At 45.9% G+C, this 14,949-nt stretch overlaps 1 protein-coding gene across 7 annotated transcripts in view; it reads left to right on the top strand.

Moving 5' to 3' along the window:
• Positions 1 to 14,949, top strand: part of LMCD1 (LIM and cysteine rich domains 1) — a 69,980-nt gene that overhangs the window by 3,241 nt on the left and 51,790 nt on the right. For 4 of the 7 annotated variants that reach the window (XM_075005482.1, XM_075005479.1, XM_075005485.1 and 1 more), the window contains exon 2: positions 14,851 to 14,938. The exons of the other annotated variants lie outside the window; for them this stretch is intronic. In XM_075005482.1, coding sequence (XP_074861583.1) covers positions 14,927 to 14,938 — 12 coding nt within the window. In that variant the 5' untranslated portion in view covers positions 14,851 to 14,926. The remainder of the gene's footprint in view (positions 1 to 14,850; positions 14,939 to 14,949) is intronic. 7 annotated transcript variants of the gene reach the window in all.

Here is a 14,949-nt window from a genome sequence, read left to right as displayed (position 1 = left end):
AGCATGAGGTCTCTCTCTGGGGTGGAGCTGGAGAATGAGGGGCTTGGGGAGGGGCTCTGTGTGGGGGTTGGAGTACAGACTTTAGGATGGGGATGTGGGCTTTGGGGTGCAGTAGGGTGCCCAGGGCTTAGGGGCAGGAAGCTTTGGCTTACCTCAACAGCTCCCTGTTTGGGACAAAGTAGGGACTCCCCATAGCCGGCCATGGCTGCCCACTGCATGGCTGATGGGAAGGAGCTCCTCCCTTCTGTCCCTGGCAGCTTTAGGGCCTGGGGAGTGCTCTCCTTGCTGCAGCCCTAAGGCCCCGTGTGGGACTTAATGGGAAGCTGAGTGTCTGCACAGCTTAGGGGGAACCTCCGATAAGGTCTCTTTTTTTTTCTCAGGGCGCAGGGCAGAAATGGGTGGCAGTCCCTACCATTCCCAGCAGAAACATCCCAGGAGTGATTCCTTGCAGAGGGTATCTCCCTAGAAATCCCAGTCCTGAATTTTAACACTAGCGTGTGAGATCTGCCTTCGTGACAGCCATTACAGCTGCTGCTATGTGGAGTAGTGCTGAGCAGCGCCAGCATTGAGCCCAGTGGCTGGGATAACACCTGAGAGGCACAATCCCTCTCAAAAAAGAGACTGCAGTCTGTTACCTCCCTGCGATTGATAGGTCTGTTTTCTCACTGCCCTTCCTCTCTCTCTGGGTGTATGCCACTGTGCCCTCCTGACTGGGACCAGGACAGGCCCTTGCACCAAGCTCCTGAGTAGAAGCAGCTTGGTTGGCATGTCCTCCATGAACCCACACAGTCAGTCGAGCCCTGAACATCTAACTGGTCTGTGCTGTGCCTTCTCCCTCCCATTCTCTTGCTCTGCTGTCTGTCCTTGTGTTCGTCTACTCCTCCCTTCCTTTCCCACATTAGGCAGGTTGGAATGCTTCCTGGAGGAGATGGCTGTCATTAGCACTGCTGGTCTATTGACATCCGTTCCTCTGACTGTACAGCACTCTTTAAAAAGCCCTTTATTGTCCAAAAACATTGGGCCATTGCATGCCCCCAGAATGACATGATCCCTACCCTGACAGAGAAACTGGAGGCATAGGAGGCAAAATAAAACTAGTGGTAGGTTTTGATCATCCAAGAACACTTCCTGTGATGTGACCTGCACTAACAGAACCCCATTTCTGGGCATTAGGTAACATTGTTGCACTGGCTGCCGCTAGGCCACAAGCTAGGAGAGTGATTCTCAGTCATGTAGATGTGCTAGTTCTCCTTCAGCAGGCTCGCTCCAGTTGTGCTGCACTGCAGCTGTGGCAGCACGGGCACTGGCAGCAGTGTCACGTGGTAGCAGTTCCTGAGTAGGTGCCTGTGAGGATTGGTGTATTTGTACTTGGTGGCTAATGCAGATATGCTTGGAGGGCTAGAGGAGTGGGAGGAGGGGTCTTGAAACCTTTCATAGGTAGAAAACCTGTTTTCTACCTAACACTCACTATTCTTCCGTTGTGCTGCATCTCACAATATGGATAAGCAGTGCCCTTGTTCTCCTGTATAGGTTATCTCCCCTTCCTGCCCAGTTGAGCGTAGACCATGAGTGTCAGTTATGTGCTGAGGTCACAATCTCTACACCAGGCTGTTTTCTTCGACAAGCTCCTCATCTGTGATATGAAGGGAAATGATGGACAGCTGTTGGATCAAAGAGGGGATATTTTGCACATACAGAAACTTGTCAGTCTTTTTTTTTTTTTCTCCAAAAGATTAACCTTTACAAGGAGCTGTCGTTCCAAAAGAGGACAATGGCAGCAGTAATGCTGAACTTTATTTAAATGCATGAGAACAACGACTTGAGTATCTCAGCGTGACAGGGCTGAGGTGTCATGTTGATGCGTCTTTGCACAGTTGCTTTTTAATGGTCAATATGAGGTTAAAGCCTTCATGCATAGGCTGAAAGAGATAAATGACTGGTTATCTTCTGCAATTGTCCTGATGAGTTGTGTGTCTCCTGTCACCCAAATCTGAACCAAGCACAACAGTACAATGGAGAAAAAGGCCCAGCAAGTTTATGCATACAAAGGGAAATGCAATCGCATATCAAGAAAAGGATCTTGCATCAATCTGTCTGAATAACGTTAAGATGCCCAAAGACTCACGAGCGTCTTTGCAGCAGACAGCTGTTTAATTTCCTGAATTGAGAGGGCTTTCCCCCCCCCCCCCCCGCCCCTTGGGCACAGGGTGAACTACTGTCAACTTTTAATTTGGCTTGGCAGTGTCGCACAACCAGTTTGAACAAGTCTGCGAACATGAGTCTGGAAATCATTAGGGCTTGTTCCAGGGCCCTAAAAATTTTATTTTCAATAGCTGTTTGGTTTAATTATTACTGATGTCTTGCCCCATGTATTATGGGACTCCTCTGAGGAAATTAAAACAAGGTGAGGGGAAAGCATTCAGCTTGGAGAACTGGATGTTTAGATTAAATTTTGAGAATAGCTTGAGCTCAAAATCCGAAGATCTGCAGGTTATTGGAAACATTTGAATGGGAACTGGAAAACCAAGGATTCAAGGGCTGCTCCTCCAGAATTCAACCAATAGCTTGATTAGGAAAAATACTTTTCAAAGCCAAGCAGAAGAGTTTTTTTGTTTCAGGTGATGCATCTGTTTTTTATCCTTTTATTTTGTCTTTTAAGCAGTGAGTGTAGATGTCCACCTAAAAAGCTATGTGGCCCAAAATGGACAAACTGTAGGTGTGTAGCCAGTTCAGGGCTCCTCCCATTCTGGGCCACTAGGCGGCCATCCCATCCCACTGTTTGTGAGTATCCCAACAACCCCCAATTCACTAGTTGGGGAGGGGGGGTGGTAACAGTTTGGGGGAATTAATGCAAGGCTTCCAGAAGAGAGCCCTGGTCCTAGCTCAGGTGGAGGCAGCACACAGACACTCTGCCTGTGCTGGCAGAGAGGGGGGAGACTGCCTCCTAGCAAGTGGGTGGCGGGGGGATGTGAGCCTGCTCACTCCACCACACCCTGGCCCGGGGCCCTGAACAGAGCAGCATGGCCTGCTGGTGGGTCGGCAGGAATCCAGACAGCAACACGCTGACCATGGACCCTTAATGGTACTCTCTATCGCCTGGACCATACGCAGTCTCCCCGGCTCTGCACGTATCCGTGTGTTCAAGCATGCTTTTTTTTTTTTGATCAAGTGAAAGGGTAAACACACCCTCAGATATAAAAGTGAAGGCGAATGTTGCTTGATTCAATACAGCTAAATTTAGCCCACTCTTATGATAAACCATGGAAATTATCGAGTCCATTTTAAAGATCTTTCATCTGTTTAGTCTCTGCCCAGCAGGCCTGCTGACAGGGGTGGGAGAGAGGGCTAAGGGAGAACTGCCACAGACCTAGCATTTCAAAGGGTCCTGGAGCTATGACCTCTGCCACTGCCAAAGTAGCAGAACTGGTGGCTGGAGTTCTGGGCTCTTTGGCATTGCCATGGCAGCACTGCTGCATGCAGTTTTGGGCAGGGGGAAGGGTGGTCAGCACCATGGTCAGGGTGGTGCTGAGGGCAGAATGCCTTAGGCCCCTCCCCTTCCAGAGCTGGGCCCTGCTCTAACCTTGCCGCAGGGCTTACAGCACTGCTGCTGTCAGAATTTTAAATTGCTCTGTTGCTTATGTAAGACAGTCAAGAGCTTTAAGCCTAAATCCTCTTTTTCCACTGTGTGCAACCATTGCCCTAAGTCCTTCTTGTTTCAGAGCCATGTTTGACATTTAGCTAGGGAGTATCCAACCAGCCATTTGTAAGTCTCTGCAAGTGTAGCATCCAGGCCCTGACTCTGGACACTCACTTTAATTATTGAGGTTTGCTTGCTCCAAAGAGAAGAGTATACATGTAGGTTGATAGGCACAACTTGGAATCGCAGCTTGGAGACAGAGTGAAACCATCAGTAGCTTATTATCAAAGACCAAGACTTAAGAAATTTTGAGTAAGGATAGTGTGAAAAGAAATGGTTAGATTAAAATCTTTGTCTGAAGTAGTTTGCTGTAGGTGAGAATCTCGCAGCATCCCCCACCCCTAGAGCCAGAATCTGCTGGATCCATATAATGCAAAAAAAAAAGCTGATCTCTTTTTCTCTCGCAGATCGCAGGGTACTGTCCTTGCCCTGCAGTTGTAGTCCAATAAAACTTAGAAGTGTGTATACAGCAACCCCTTTGTCAGCTGACACTGAGCTCTTCAGGTGAAGGTAATAGAGTTGCACATGCAAAAACTCTTCATGACGTTAACTGTAACTTACCCTAAATGTCTTCTAAGACCTCAGTAATCAATGGAAGTGTTGGTAATGCTTCTAGACAATATTGACTTCCCATGGCTCGGCAAATTCTCTGGTTTGGCACCAGTCAGGTCCCGAGGGTGCTGTATTAGAGAAGTTCAACCTCTATTTGCAATGCAAACATTAATTTGTATAAATAATATAACTGTACAACCAATTGCATGTCCACCCTGTCTAAAATATTTTGGTCAGTTTTTTTCAATACTCTTCACCTGCAAGGAAAAAAATACTCTACTGCCTCTTTCTCGGTGTTCACAATTGCTGATGTGGTCCACAACCAGTAAAAACTCATGTTCAATATTGGAACCTCCAGCTACTTATAGGCAGTGGCCACACTTGGCCAAAACTTTGAAATGGCCATGCAAATGGCCATTTTGAAGATTACTAATGAGGAGCTGAATTGAACATTCAGCACCTCGTTAGCATTAGGACACTTCCAGCCACAGAGCTTCAACAGTGCCACTTTCGAACACTTGCGGCTCGGTGCGACTGCACGGGGGTCCTTTTCAAAAGGACCCTACACCTTTTGAAACCTCCTTATTCCCCTCAGCTTACTCAAAGGTGCAGGGTCCTTTTGAAAAGGACCCCCATGTAGTTGCGTCGAGCCGTGAGTGTTCAAAAGCGCCACTTTCGAAGCTCTGTGGCTGGAAGTGTGCTAATGCTAACGAGGTGCTGAATGTTCAATTCAGCGCCTCATTAGTAATCTTCAAAATAGCCATTGGCATGGACATTTCAAAGTCTTGGCCAAGTGTGGCCACAGCCATAGTGTTGTCTACTGCAGACCTAAATTTAACTGGGAAGCCAAATGTGCTTCTGCTGTATAGCTCCACTAGATATCAATGGTTGCACATAATGTGCTAATCAGAACTGAAGACACATTCCCATCTCTGGTCACATTTAAGAGGTGGTCAATAGTTGTCCTGATATCTGCCTAACTTGAATCAATACAGTAGGGTCTCAACATTCACGACGGTTCCATGTTTAGAACCCTCATGAATGTGTGTGGGTGTTTTTTGGCCAATACAGGGAGTGCCCGAGGGGAAGCGGCAGCTGCTGGTGCTCCTGCCCCAGGGGAAACAGCCACTTGCGAATAATCGAATTCGTGAACATTAAGTTTGTGAATCATGAGACTCTACTGTATGTATTCCAAGAAAAGCAATGATCATCCCCTTGGAGCAGAGTGACTAACAGCACTGCAGCCCTTAGTCTGCAAAATAGCAACATTAATGCTACTGTAGACACTTCTCATCAGAGAGACAAGCATTTCTTTGTACTAAAATCATAGCTTTGTACTGAATAATTTCTTTGTACTAAATCTGGCAGCAAATTCTCTACCTCTGTCAGTCCAGTTACAGATACTTAGAATTGTTTCCCTTGTCCTCATTCTAATTCTAGACCTTCCCCTCACAATCTTGGCCACACTTGTCAGGGCCCTACTCTTCCCTCTCCCCAGCACAATGCAAAGTCTCCAACCCATCCCTCTTTACTCCTTGGTCAGGTACACAGTAAAGTGCAGGGGTTTGTATTGGGTTTTGTTTTCCATGCTGTGGAGACAACGGAAATTAGTAGCAGCTTTGAAAATTGGGAACTTGCTGCCTGAATAGCAACGATACTTTTAAAGATGTATTTACAACAAGGAGTCCTATAGCACCTTAAAGATTAACATTTATGGGCTGCAGCTCACTTCATCAGATGCACAAAGTGAAAGAAATCGGGGATATTTACATACATATGGAGAGTCAAAGATGGGAACGTTGCGACTGTTTGAGGCTAACTGGGTGTGGATGTGGCCCACTTCCAATTGCAATCGGAGTTTGAGAATACCTACTGGGGGGAAAACCATGTAATACGAGAGCCATTCCCAGTCTCTTTTCAGACCTACCAGATGGTGTCAAATTTATATATGAATTCCAGCTCAGCTGTTTCACAAACTTCAAAGTGAGCTGCAGTCCACAAAAGTTTGTGCTAATAAATTGTTGGTTTTTAAGGTGCCACAGAAGCTATTGGGTTTTTGCTGAAATTAACTAACACAGCTACTTCGGTCACAAATGTATTTAGCTGTCAACTTGCATGGCATCTGACTGATTTAGGAGTTAAAATTCCATCAAATTGATTTATATTTGGACTCTGAAGTATCCTACATAACTCTAGGAAAAAGTTAGTTTCCTAGGTCAGATGCTGAGCGCAGCAATGCTTAAATACAACACTGCTAAAATCTGAGCACTAATGCTTAGCAGCTCATAAAAGAAGAGTGACTTATTTTGAAGATTTAGTTCTTAGCTAGTCTTAAAACAGAGGAAAGGAGAGGGGCAAACCCCTTGTCCCTGGAATTGGTGTGGAATACCTAGATAACATTGCTCACCTTACACTTTATTTTTCTAGAAGTAAGACTCCACTGTTTGAGAGGTGGTTCTAATGGCTCGCTATCAATTCCAAGAGATACAACTACAAAATATTGGGGTCATGAGCAGGGGGAGCAAACAGGATTGCTGGGCCCCTAGGCAATGTTAGACGGGGGGCTAGCTTTGCACTCCTGAAGGGGGTGGGGCTTGGGCAGAAGGGATGGGGATGGGACAGCCAGCCCTCAGTACTGCCCAGACCATGCAATGCCTCATCTCTCTTGCATGCAGGCAATTGAGCCAGGGTCACCTGACCTGGATGCTCCACAAAAAGGGGAGAGGGAATGAGACTGTAAGAAAAGTAGCTCTCTGGGTCTCTTTATGTAGCAGATATACACACCACAAGTACGCTTGTGTACACATGCTAGCCAGAGCAGAAGCAGAAAAATAACCTAATACAAGCAAAAATACAGCATAGTCCAAATCAGATTTTGGTCCCCCCGGGATCTCCATGCACTTCATCTTTCCCTTACTAAAAGGAATGGCAAAGCTCCCACTGACTTCAATGGAAGCTGGATCCAGCTCTATATTTAGGGCCCTGCCAAGTTCAAAGGCAAGTAAAATGTATTACAGACCACGAAATCTGGTCTCCCCTCCTGTGAAATCTGGCCCTTTGTGTGCAGTTACTCTGTGCTACACAGATTGCATAGGGGAGACTAGTGTTTCTCTAATGGAGTGGGGGGTGCCCAAAAGGGAGTTGCAGGGGAATCGCAAAGTTCTTTTTGGAAGGTCATCCGTATTGCTACCCTTAGATATGCACTGCCTTCAGAGCTGGGCAACTAGAGATCAGTGGCTGTAATGTTGTTGGGTAGGCGCTCAGCTCTGAAGACAGCCCCCCACCAGCCACAGTGGGGGAAATAAGTGGCAATGCTATACCAAGTCATGCCTGCCTCTGCACCCCTGCTGGTGGTGGCTCTGCCTTCAGAGTTGAGCTCCTAGCCCCTAGCCAATGCTGTCTAGATGCCCAACTCTGAAGGCCGTGTTACTGCCAACGGCTGCACAGAAGTAAGGGTAGTAACACTGCAAACACCTCCAACTTTGTAATCCCCACACAACTCCTTTTTTGGGTCAGGACCCCTACAATTACAACTAAGTGAAATTTCAGATTTGTGTGTGTGTCCTATGAAATTGCCCAAATTGTACCATGAATTTGGTAGGGATCTATTATCTATAGTACAACTTCAAAAAAAATCCCAAATACTTGCTACAATCAACTGAAGCCATGGACAAGTTCCCCCAGGGTTTGCTTCAGCCCTGACAAAGTTCTACCGGCCCAGGGCAGAGGGACAGGGAAGCGCTTCCTATCACCAGGAGTGGGTAGGGGAGCACAGCAATATTCCCTCTATTTTTTTTCCATCTATGGGTGGAATACATTTTATGCGCACCAAAGCATGCATGGATGAGTACTACCAATAGAAACACATGCTGCAGACTGTAGGTGCTCTGCTAATCAACTGGGTGGCACCTGACTCTCTCCTGGGCAGTAGCTCAAGCGCTCAGCTTATGGGGAACGCTGGAGCAGAGCGAGTCCAATGGTTTTGCAACAGTGGCCAAGATGGTCCTAAAATTGGGGAAATTGTTTGCAGTACACCCAGTCGACACCTTCAGCCAATGGGCTTTCTATGGCTTGCCAGCCATAAACTGAACTAAATCTGCTCTTCTCCCTTCAGGAAGTTCCCTGAGGCAGAACAGGTGATAGAGGTACATCTTCAACAGACTACTACTCCTCAAGGTAGAGGGGAGCATCTGTAGGTTTCGTCTGTTTGGTGGGGACCCACAAGGGCATCAAGTATGTGTCCCCTACAACAAAAGAGGCCTGGCAGGCATAGGAGAGTGTAGCTTTGATTACCTAATGCCAACTTCATAGTTTCTGGCTTTGAATGATATGAAATATGTTCATCTGATTTAATGCTGGCCTATTAAAGCCAAAAGTTACATACTCGAGTCTGGAATATTTAAGCATGACAACAAAATATTAATGAGCTTGAACTATTGTTAACAGCTTTGTAAAAGCCTTAGCTTTTCTCCTCTGGAGTCCCTTTGCCTAGGTGTCAAATACACAGGTTTGATGTTCACATGCCTTGGGCTGAGATCATCCATGTGTTTAGGTGCCAAACTTCCACTGGAATCAGTGTCATTTGGTGCCTAAAAACCTTATGAGGAGAAGATGAACCAAATCATGACTGTCTTAAATATCCATATCTAAAATTGTCATGATTATTTCAGCCTTGAGCCTGCATTGTTCAAACAGTCCTAGAGTTGTGTGGGTTTGGAATGATGTCCACCAGTAGGTAGTGTTCCCTGTAAGTCATGGGCTCCTGCAGCCACTCAGTCAAATGCTTACCAGCTGATGAGCAAAGTGCCAAAAGTTAGTGTTTTTTTTCTTTTTTGTTTTTCCTGGTGATGGACATAAAAATACATTCTGGACATGACTGGAAAAGATTAGAGAGAGCATGGCTTTCTTTCTCTTGAGGTGAGGTGCACATAAACATTACTGGCAATAATGGATTCAGGTCAGACTCGTGTGTTCCATGACCCTTTGGTCTAGTGTGCACTAAGTCCATGGTGGTGACTTCCACATCAGGCATACCGTGTATGTCTTCACAGGGATAGGAAAAAAAAAAAAAAAAACCCTGCAACTGGACTGGGTCAGCTAGTTCTAGGATGCAGGGCCAAGAGTTGCCATGTAGATCTTCAGACTCAGTCTGAAGCCTGAGCTCTGACCTTGTGAGGGTGGACGGTCCTACTTCACCTTGCATGGTGCCAGAGATGCTAACTGGGATGACACACTGTCAGGCACAGGGTGTCACATGCTCTGTCGGTTTCCTTCGCTCCCCTGCACTCACCATCAGCACCCTGCCACTTCCACTCAGTGCAGGGGCAGTACTGCCCCCTTCCCAAAAGTAAAGCAGCTTCCTAGCTTGCCCTGCTACAGAAGAGGGGCAAGGCTGCCCTTGCACTCACCAGAAGAAGCAGGTGGGGCTGGGGCTGGGGCAGGGGGTGAAGAGGGAGAGTAGCAGGCCCATGTGCCCAGTGCCCTCACCCACACCAGAACTTCCTTTACCAGTCACCTCTGCATGCTAAATTGTCTGGCCACTCTTAGATTTAAGAGTGACCTGATGAGTAAGCTTCCATGCTTGAAGGTCTGTGTGTGGCTGGAGAGCTAGTCTTCTTCCTTCAACAGAAGTTAGTTCAGTTAGTCTTGCTTCATCTACCTTACCTTTCTCTCTCTCATATCCTGGGACCAACTTGGCTACAACACCATAAGAACGGCTATACTGGGTCAGACTAAAGGTCTATTTAGCCAATAGTCTGGCTTCTGACAATGGCCAGTGCCACATGCCCTCAAGGGGATGAATAGATCAGGTAATCACCACATGATCCATTTCCAGCATCTGGTAAACAGGCTACAGATACCACCCCTCCCTATGCTGGTATAGCTGCCCACAAGGTAGACTTGAACCTGGGACCTCTGGAGCTTAGCACAGCTGCCCCTAAAGCTTGAGGTAAAGGCCAGCTGGCTCTCAGCTTAGGCTGTAAAGGACACTCTCTTATTCTTTCTCTGTGAAGTGGTTTTAAGTTCCACTACATGGGACTGTTAACCACACATAGGTGTGTGGTTTACAGTGGCTAATAGCCATTGATCAATGCTGAATGCATTTATTTATTCAGTCAATCATTCTTGAGATTAAAGTATCCATTCTTACCTGTATTTGCATACTAAGGACCAGCCTGTAGTCGTGTGCTAGAACTTATGTCAGTGGGAGTTAAGATGTTCACCTGTCACTTAAGTAGATAGCATATGTCAGGAACCTAACTGTGAATGTTTGGTTTTGAAAGATTTTTATCAGTGACACTTGTGAGTGTTAACTTAAAGATCACTGGATGGAAAGTGCTACAGAATTGCATAATATTTGGTAGATTATGACCAGAATATGCTGCTCATGGTATTTTAACACTTCTGCTTCCAATGAAAAGCAGAAAGCACAGGAGGCACACTTGACTGAAATATAGTCCTTAAATGAAACACTACACACTCCTAAGAGCTAGTATTTAGTTCAAATTTGGGCAGATTGACCTCAAACACTTGCTTTTGGTTTTTATAATTCCGACCAAGTTTTCAAAGCTCCGGTTTCAGACTAGTGGAAAAATCCATTCACCTTATTTTTGAAAAGCCTGTCCTTTCTTTATCGGGAATTCACACACGCTTGTTAGGAAAAAGGAATGCTGACTGCCAAGTATGTGCTCTTGGAAGAGGCAGATATTTGCAGAGGCTCTAGCTCTATTATATCTTTGTGGTACTGGAGGTTGAAATTTGGCAGCTCTGCTGAAAATAGTTTCCTTAGCTATCAATGCCTTTCCCCTTGCTTTATGTATTGCCAAAACAAAAGGCGCTGTTTCTAGGGTAAACTTCCCACACTTGAAGTAGAATGTCCATTAGTACCCCAACATTCCAGATGACACCAATTCATGTCTTGCATCTAAATCGTCTTCATTGGATTAGTTTTAATACAGACCTTAAAACTGACTTTTCTTCTAAACTTAGTAACGGCGTTTATCAGCACTTGGTCAGTATTTGCCATGCTGCAGTAACAAATTAGTTTGAGATAATGTGTGCCATGGGCCCTGCAACCAAGCAAATGTTAAGAGGAGGAGTCGCAACTGTCCCTTATCCCAAGACAAAGAAATGCCGGTATTGATAAATCTCACCCCTGACAAATTTTGTGCTGCTTTTTTTTTTTTAGTGAATAATGCTGGGGAGAGCTGTTGGACTGACAGCCCTAGATGATGAGGTCCTTCTGTCTTCAGACTTCCCCAGGCTATCCCATTAATGTTTTAATGCAAAGCTGAAGCTAGTCTCCAAGGGGAAGAGGCTCATTCAGTTTGCATTTTAACCTCTGCCAAGACAGTCAGCAACCTGGCAGCTGGCATGATAGTTTTTTGTGGTACTTGCCACTAGCAACTGGCTAGTGAATTTACAGGTAATGGGCATGTTTGCATAATAAAACTCATAGTTGAGGAACTCCTTGCAGAAGTCACCAAGAACAAGATCCTCTATAGCACAGGCAAAGCAACTGACTCATCAGACCCCTGGGCAAAATGGGGCATGGGGAGGAGGGGAGGCAGGGGAGCTCAGTGCCAGTCCTTGAGTGGAAGGGGCAGGGCTAGGGCAGTTGGCCCTCAATACCACCCAGACTGTGCCTCTGCTCTCCCCCATCTCGCCTCCCAGTACTGTCCAGAGTGTGCTACCTGGGGACTCAGCACTGCCCTGAATTGCTGCAAAGGCAGCAATTCTAAAGGGCTTGGAGCTCTGGCTGCCATAGTAGTGGTGGCCACAAACCTGGTCCCCTTTAAACCGCTGGGTCCCAGGGCAACTGCCTCCCCTTTTCTCCCCGTCAGTGGGCCTGCTGTAGCATAATGTGAATTGTCCACCCTGAAAGTAGCCCTAAGGGACTAGGACTCAAAGTTAAATTTTAGAACTGCCACCCTCACGTGACAGGACATTGGATTGCCTGTGAAAGTACCAAGTGTGGTCTCCTCTGCAGTGTACTTGACAGGCTGCAGGCAGTGCAGATTTCTGGAGCTGACAGCTTTATAAGGAGAAAAACAGAATCTACTACCACTTAATCATGGAACACTGTGATGCAAGGTTAATGTTCATATGCCTCAACTTCTGTAGGCCCCTTGCTGTGGTACAGAAGGAATAATGCAATTCCTGAACACAGGCTTCCTCGCCAAGAACAAAATGGACAGAATACAAAACAGCAGCATTACTGTAAGCAGCTCTGGAGCAAAGGAACAAGTTTCATCTTGTGAACTGGTCCAACTGCTTTCATGTTTTTTGAACCTCAACCCGCCAGAAACTTAACTTGAAATCTATGTGTATTTTCCCTCATTGCAACTGTAGCAGCATCCAGAGACAAGACCAAACACTTGAATCTGTTCATCAGTAGAGTTCTGCCATTGACATGAATATAACTTACATATGCACATCAGTCCTGCATCACTGCTTCTCCGTGCTGCTTGTTGTCTGCAAGAAGTAAACATTTTGCTTAATTGCTAAACAATAAAAGCAGAGAGCTTTCGCATAGGGCACGGTGAACAGCAATGCCACAGCACAAAGAAAATCAAAACAAACTTGAGTTAAATTCCCTACTCTCAGTTTAACAATAGATCATACCACCCAAGATGTTTGTTCCAGGACGAAATGAGACCCTGCAAAGGGACAATTGTTTTGCATGCATATAACTGGTTTTAATATTCAGTTACGTCAATCTGCATCCGCTGAGGACCTTGCCTACAAATGATAATGTTTCTTCAAAGTAACTTTTATTCCCCTTCCCCAATCACTTCTATCAGTATCCATGGTATCAGATGCTGAGGTGATCCCTAGTAAAACAGGAAACACATGAGATTGGTGCATATTCAGCATCATGCTTCTGAAGCGCAAAGCTACAGGAGTGATTAGAACTTCTCCGCATTCTGTCTTCGAGAAGATACGGCCTTCTGATAGTCTCCCCTTAGGGAGTTTGTCAAAAAGATTTTAAAGGAATGGTAGACAACCTAAGAGGCTATGAAGTATAAATTTGATACTGCAGGCCAGGTTCCTGCTACCGATGTGCAACCTTATAGGTAGTAGGTATATATGATCTGCCTAAAATATATATATGCAGAACAAAGATTCCCAACATTTTGCATTATAAGGCTCAGTTTAGAAAAGTTAGAAGCAGCTGAACTTCAACCAAGTGGGCTGAAATTTTCCATGCTGGATGTCTGCCTCCTGCTAACTGATGTACATGGGGTGGTTTGTTCTTTAAACTGATCAAAATGCCCAAAGGAGCATGGCCTACTTTCATGCTATCACTGCCTAAATTTTGATGGATAAACATTGAAACCTTCTAACCAGGTGTTCTGTATAATTTAATAAAATTCCTGTATTTGGTAATGTGTCAACTTATAAATATGGTCTCGATTCCTCAAACTCTTACTCACATCAATAATTATTTAAAAAAAAAAAAAGTCCTGTGGCACCTTATAGGCTAAACAGGTATTTTGGAGCATAAGCTTTCATGGGCAAAGACCCGTGTCCCCACCCACTCATGCATCTGATGAAATGGGTCTTTGCCTCATGCTAACTGATGTATGTGGGGTGGTTTGTTCTTTAAACTGATCAAAATGCCCAAAGACCCACTTCATCAGATGCATGAGTGGGTGGGGACATGGGTCTTTGCCCATGAAAGCTTATGCTCCAAAATACCTGTTTAGCCTATAAGGTGCCACAGGACTTCTTGGGGACTCCCATTCTTATAAGGTCTTCCAAAGACTCTTTGGTGCAGATGATTGATTAGATCTAATATTTGATCTCCTAAATTAGGAAAACTTATATGCACATCTGCTATTTAACGTGGAAGTAATTGTAGTGTATTATTAATTACAGGTTTGTGCTCAAGTGTGCAGCCCCAACAGAGTAGTGGCTGGGGCCAGGAGCCCTGTAAATAGCAGCAACTGAAAGGGCTCCAGACTTGCAGCTCCCAGCCCCTGCTGCGAACAGTGCTGCTTGGCCACTGCCTGGATTCCTGTGGCTATTTAAAAAGCCCACAGCTCCTGGCCCCACTGTTACCCTTGCAGTGGGGGATAAATCGTATGCAGGCCAGATACAGGCTGTGGGCTGAATCTAGTGTTAGGTGGGCTGAATCTGGCCCACGGGCTATATTTTTGCCTGCCTTTGCTCTGAGACAGGCTGGGCAATAATTTTTGCAGAGGGGCCGCTCCATGGACTTTTGTACTGGTTATGGGCTAGCTCTGGGCTGTGGGCAGATGGTTTGGACCTGGGGGCTTCAGAGAGACATGCTCTCTGTGAGTATGGAAGAGAAACACTTCGTGTATGAGTTTGCAGCACAGACTGTGTGTATGACATGTGCGTGTGCTGGCTGCTGCTGGGTAAGTTTCTGACAGAAACGACCCTTTGTCTCTCTAAGGGAAATCTGTTCTGTCTTCCCCACTCTCCTGCTCTGCACTCCTGAGGTGTCATTTACCATCCATTCTTCAGACTGGAGCAGCTCCACTGTGTCTCCCTGTCCCCAATCTCTGATCTGCAGAGATGTCGTGCAAAGGCAGGGGAACATCCTATCTTCAGCACTATCCTCTCCCCCTCAGCACAGCTAGCGGAAGAATCCTAGGAGCAGCTCAGCTGCAGTTGGAACATGGTGTGGAGGGAGGGGCGGATGACCACATGCTGCTGGCTGTAAGTATGTA

This window comes from Carettochelys insculpta, chromosome 11 (genome assembly GCF_033958435.1).
Source record: "Carettochelys insculpta isolate YL-2023 chromosome 11, ASM3395843v1, whole genome shotgun sequence".
Lineage (NCBI taxonomy): Eukaryota > Metazoa > Chordata > Testudines > Carettochelyidae > Carettochelys > Carettochelys insculpta.
This window is presented reverse-complemented; position numbering and strand designations above follow the sequence as displayed.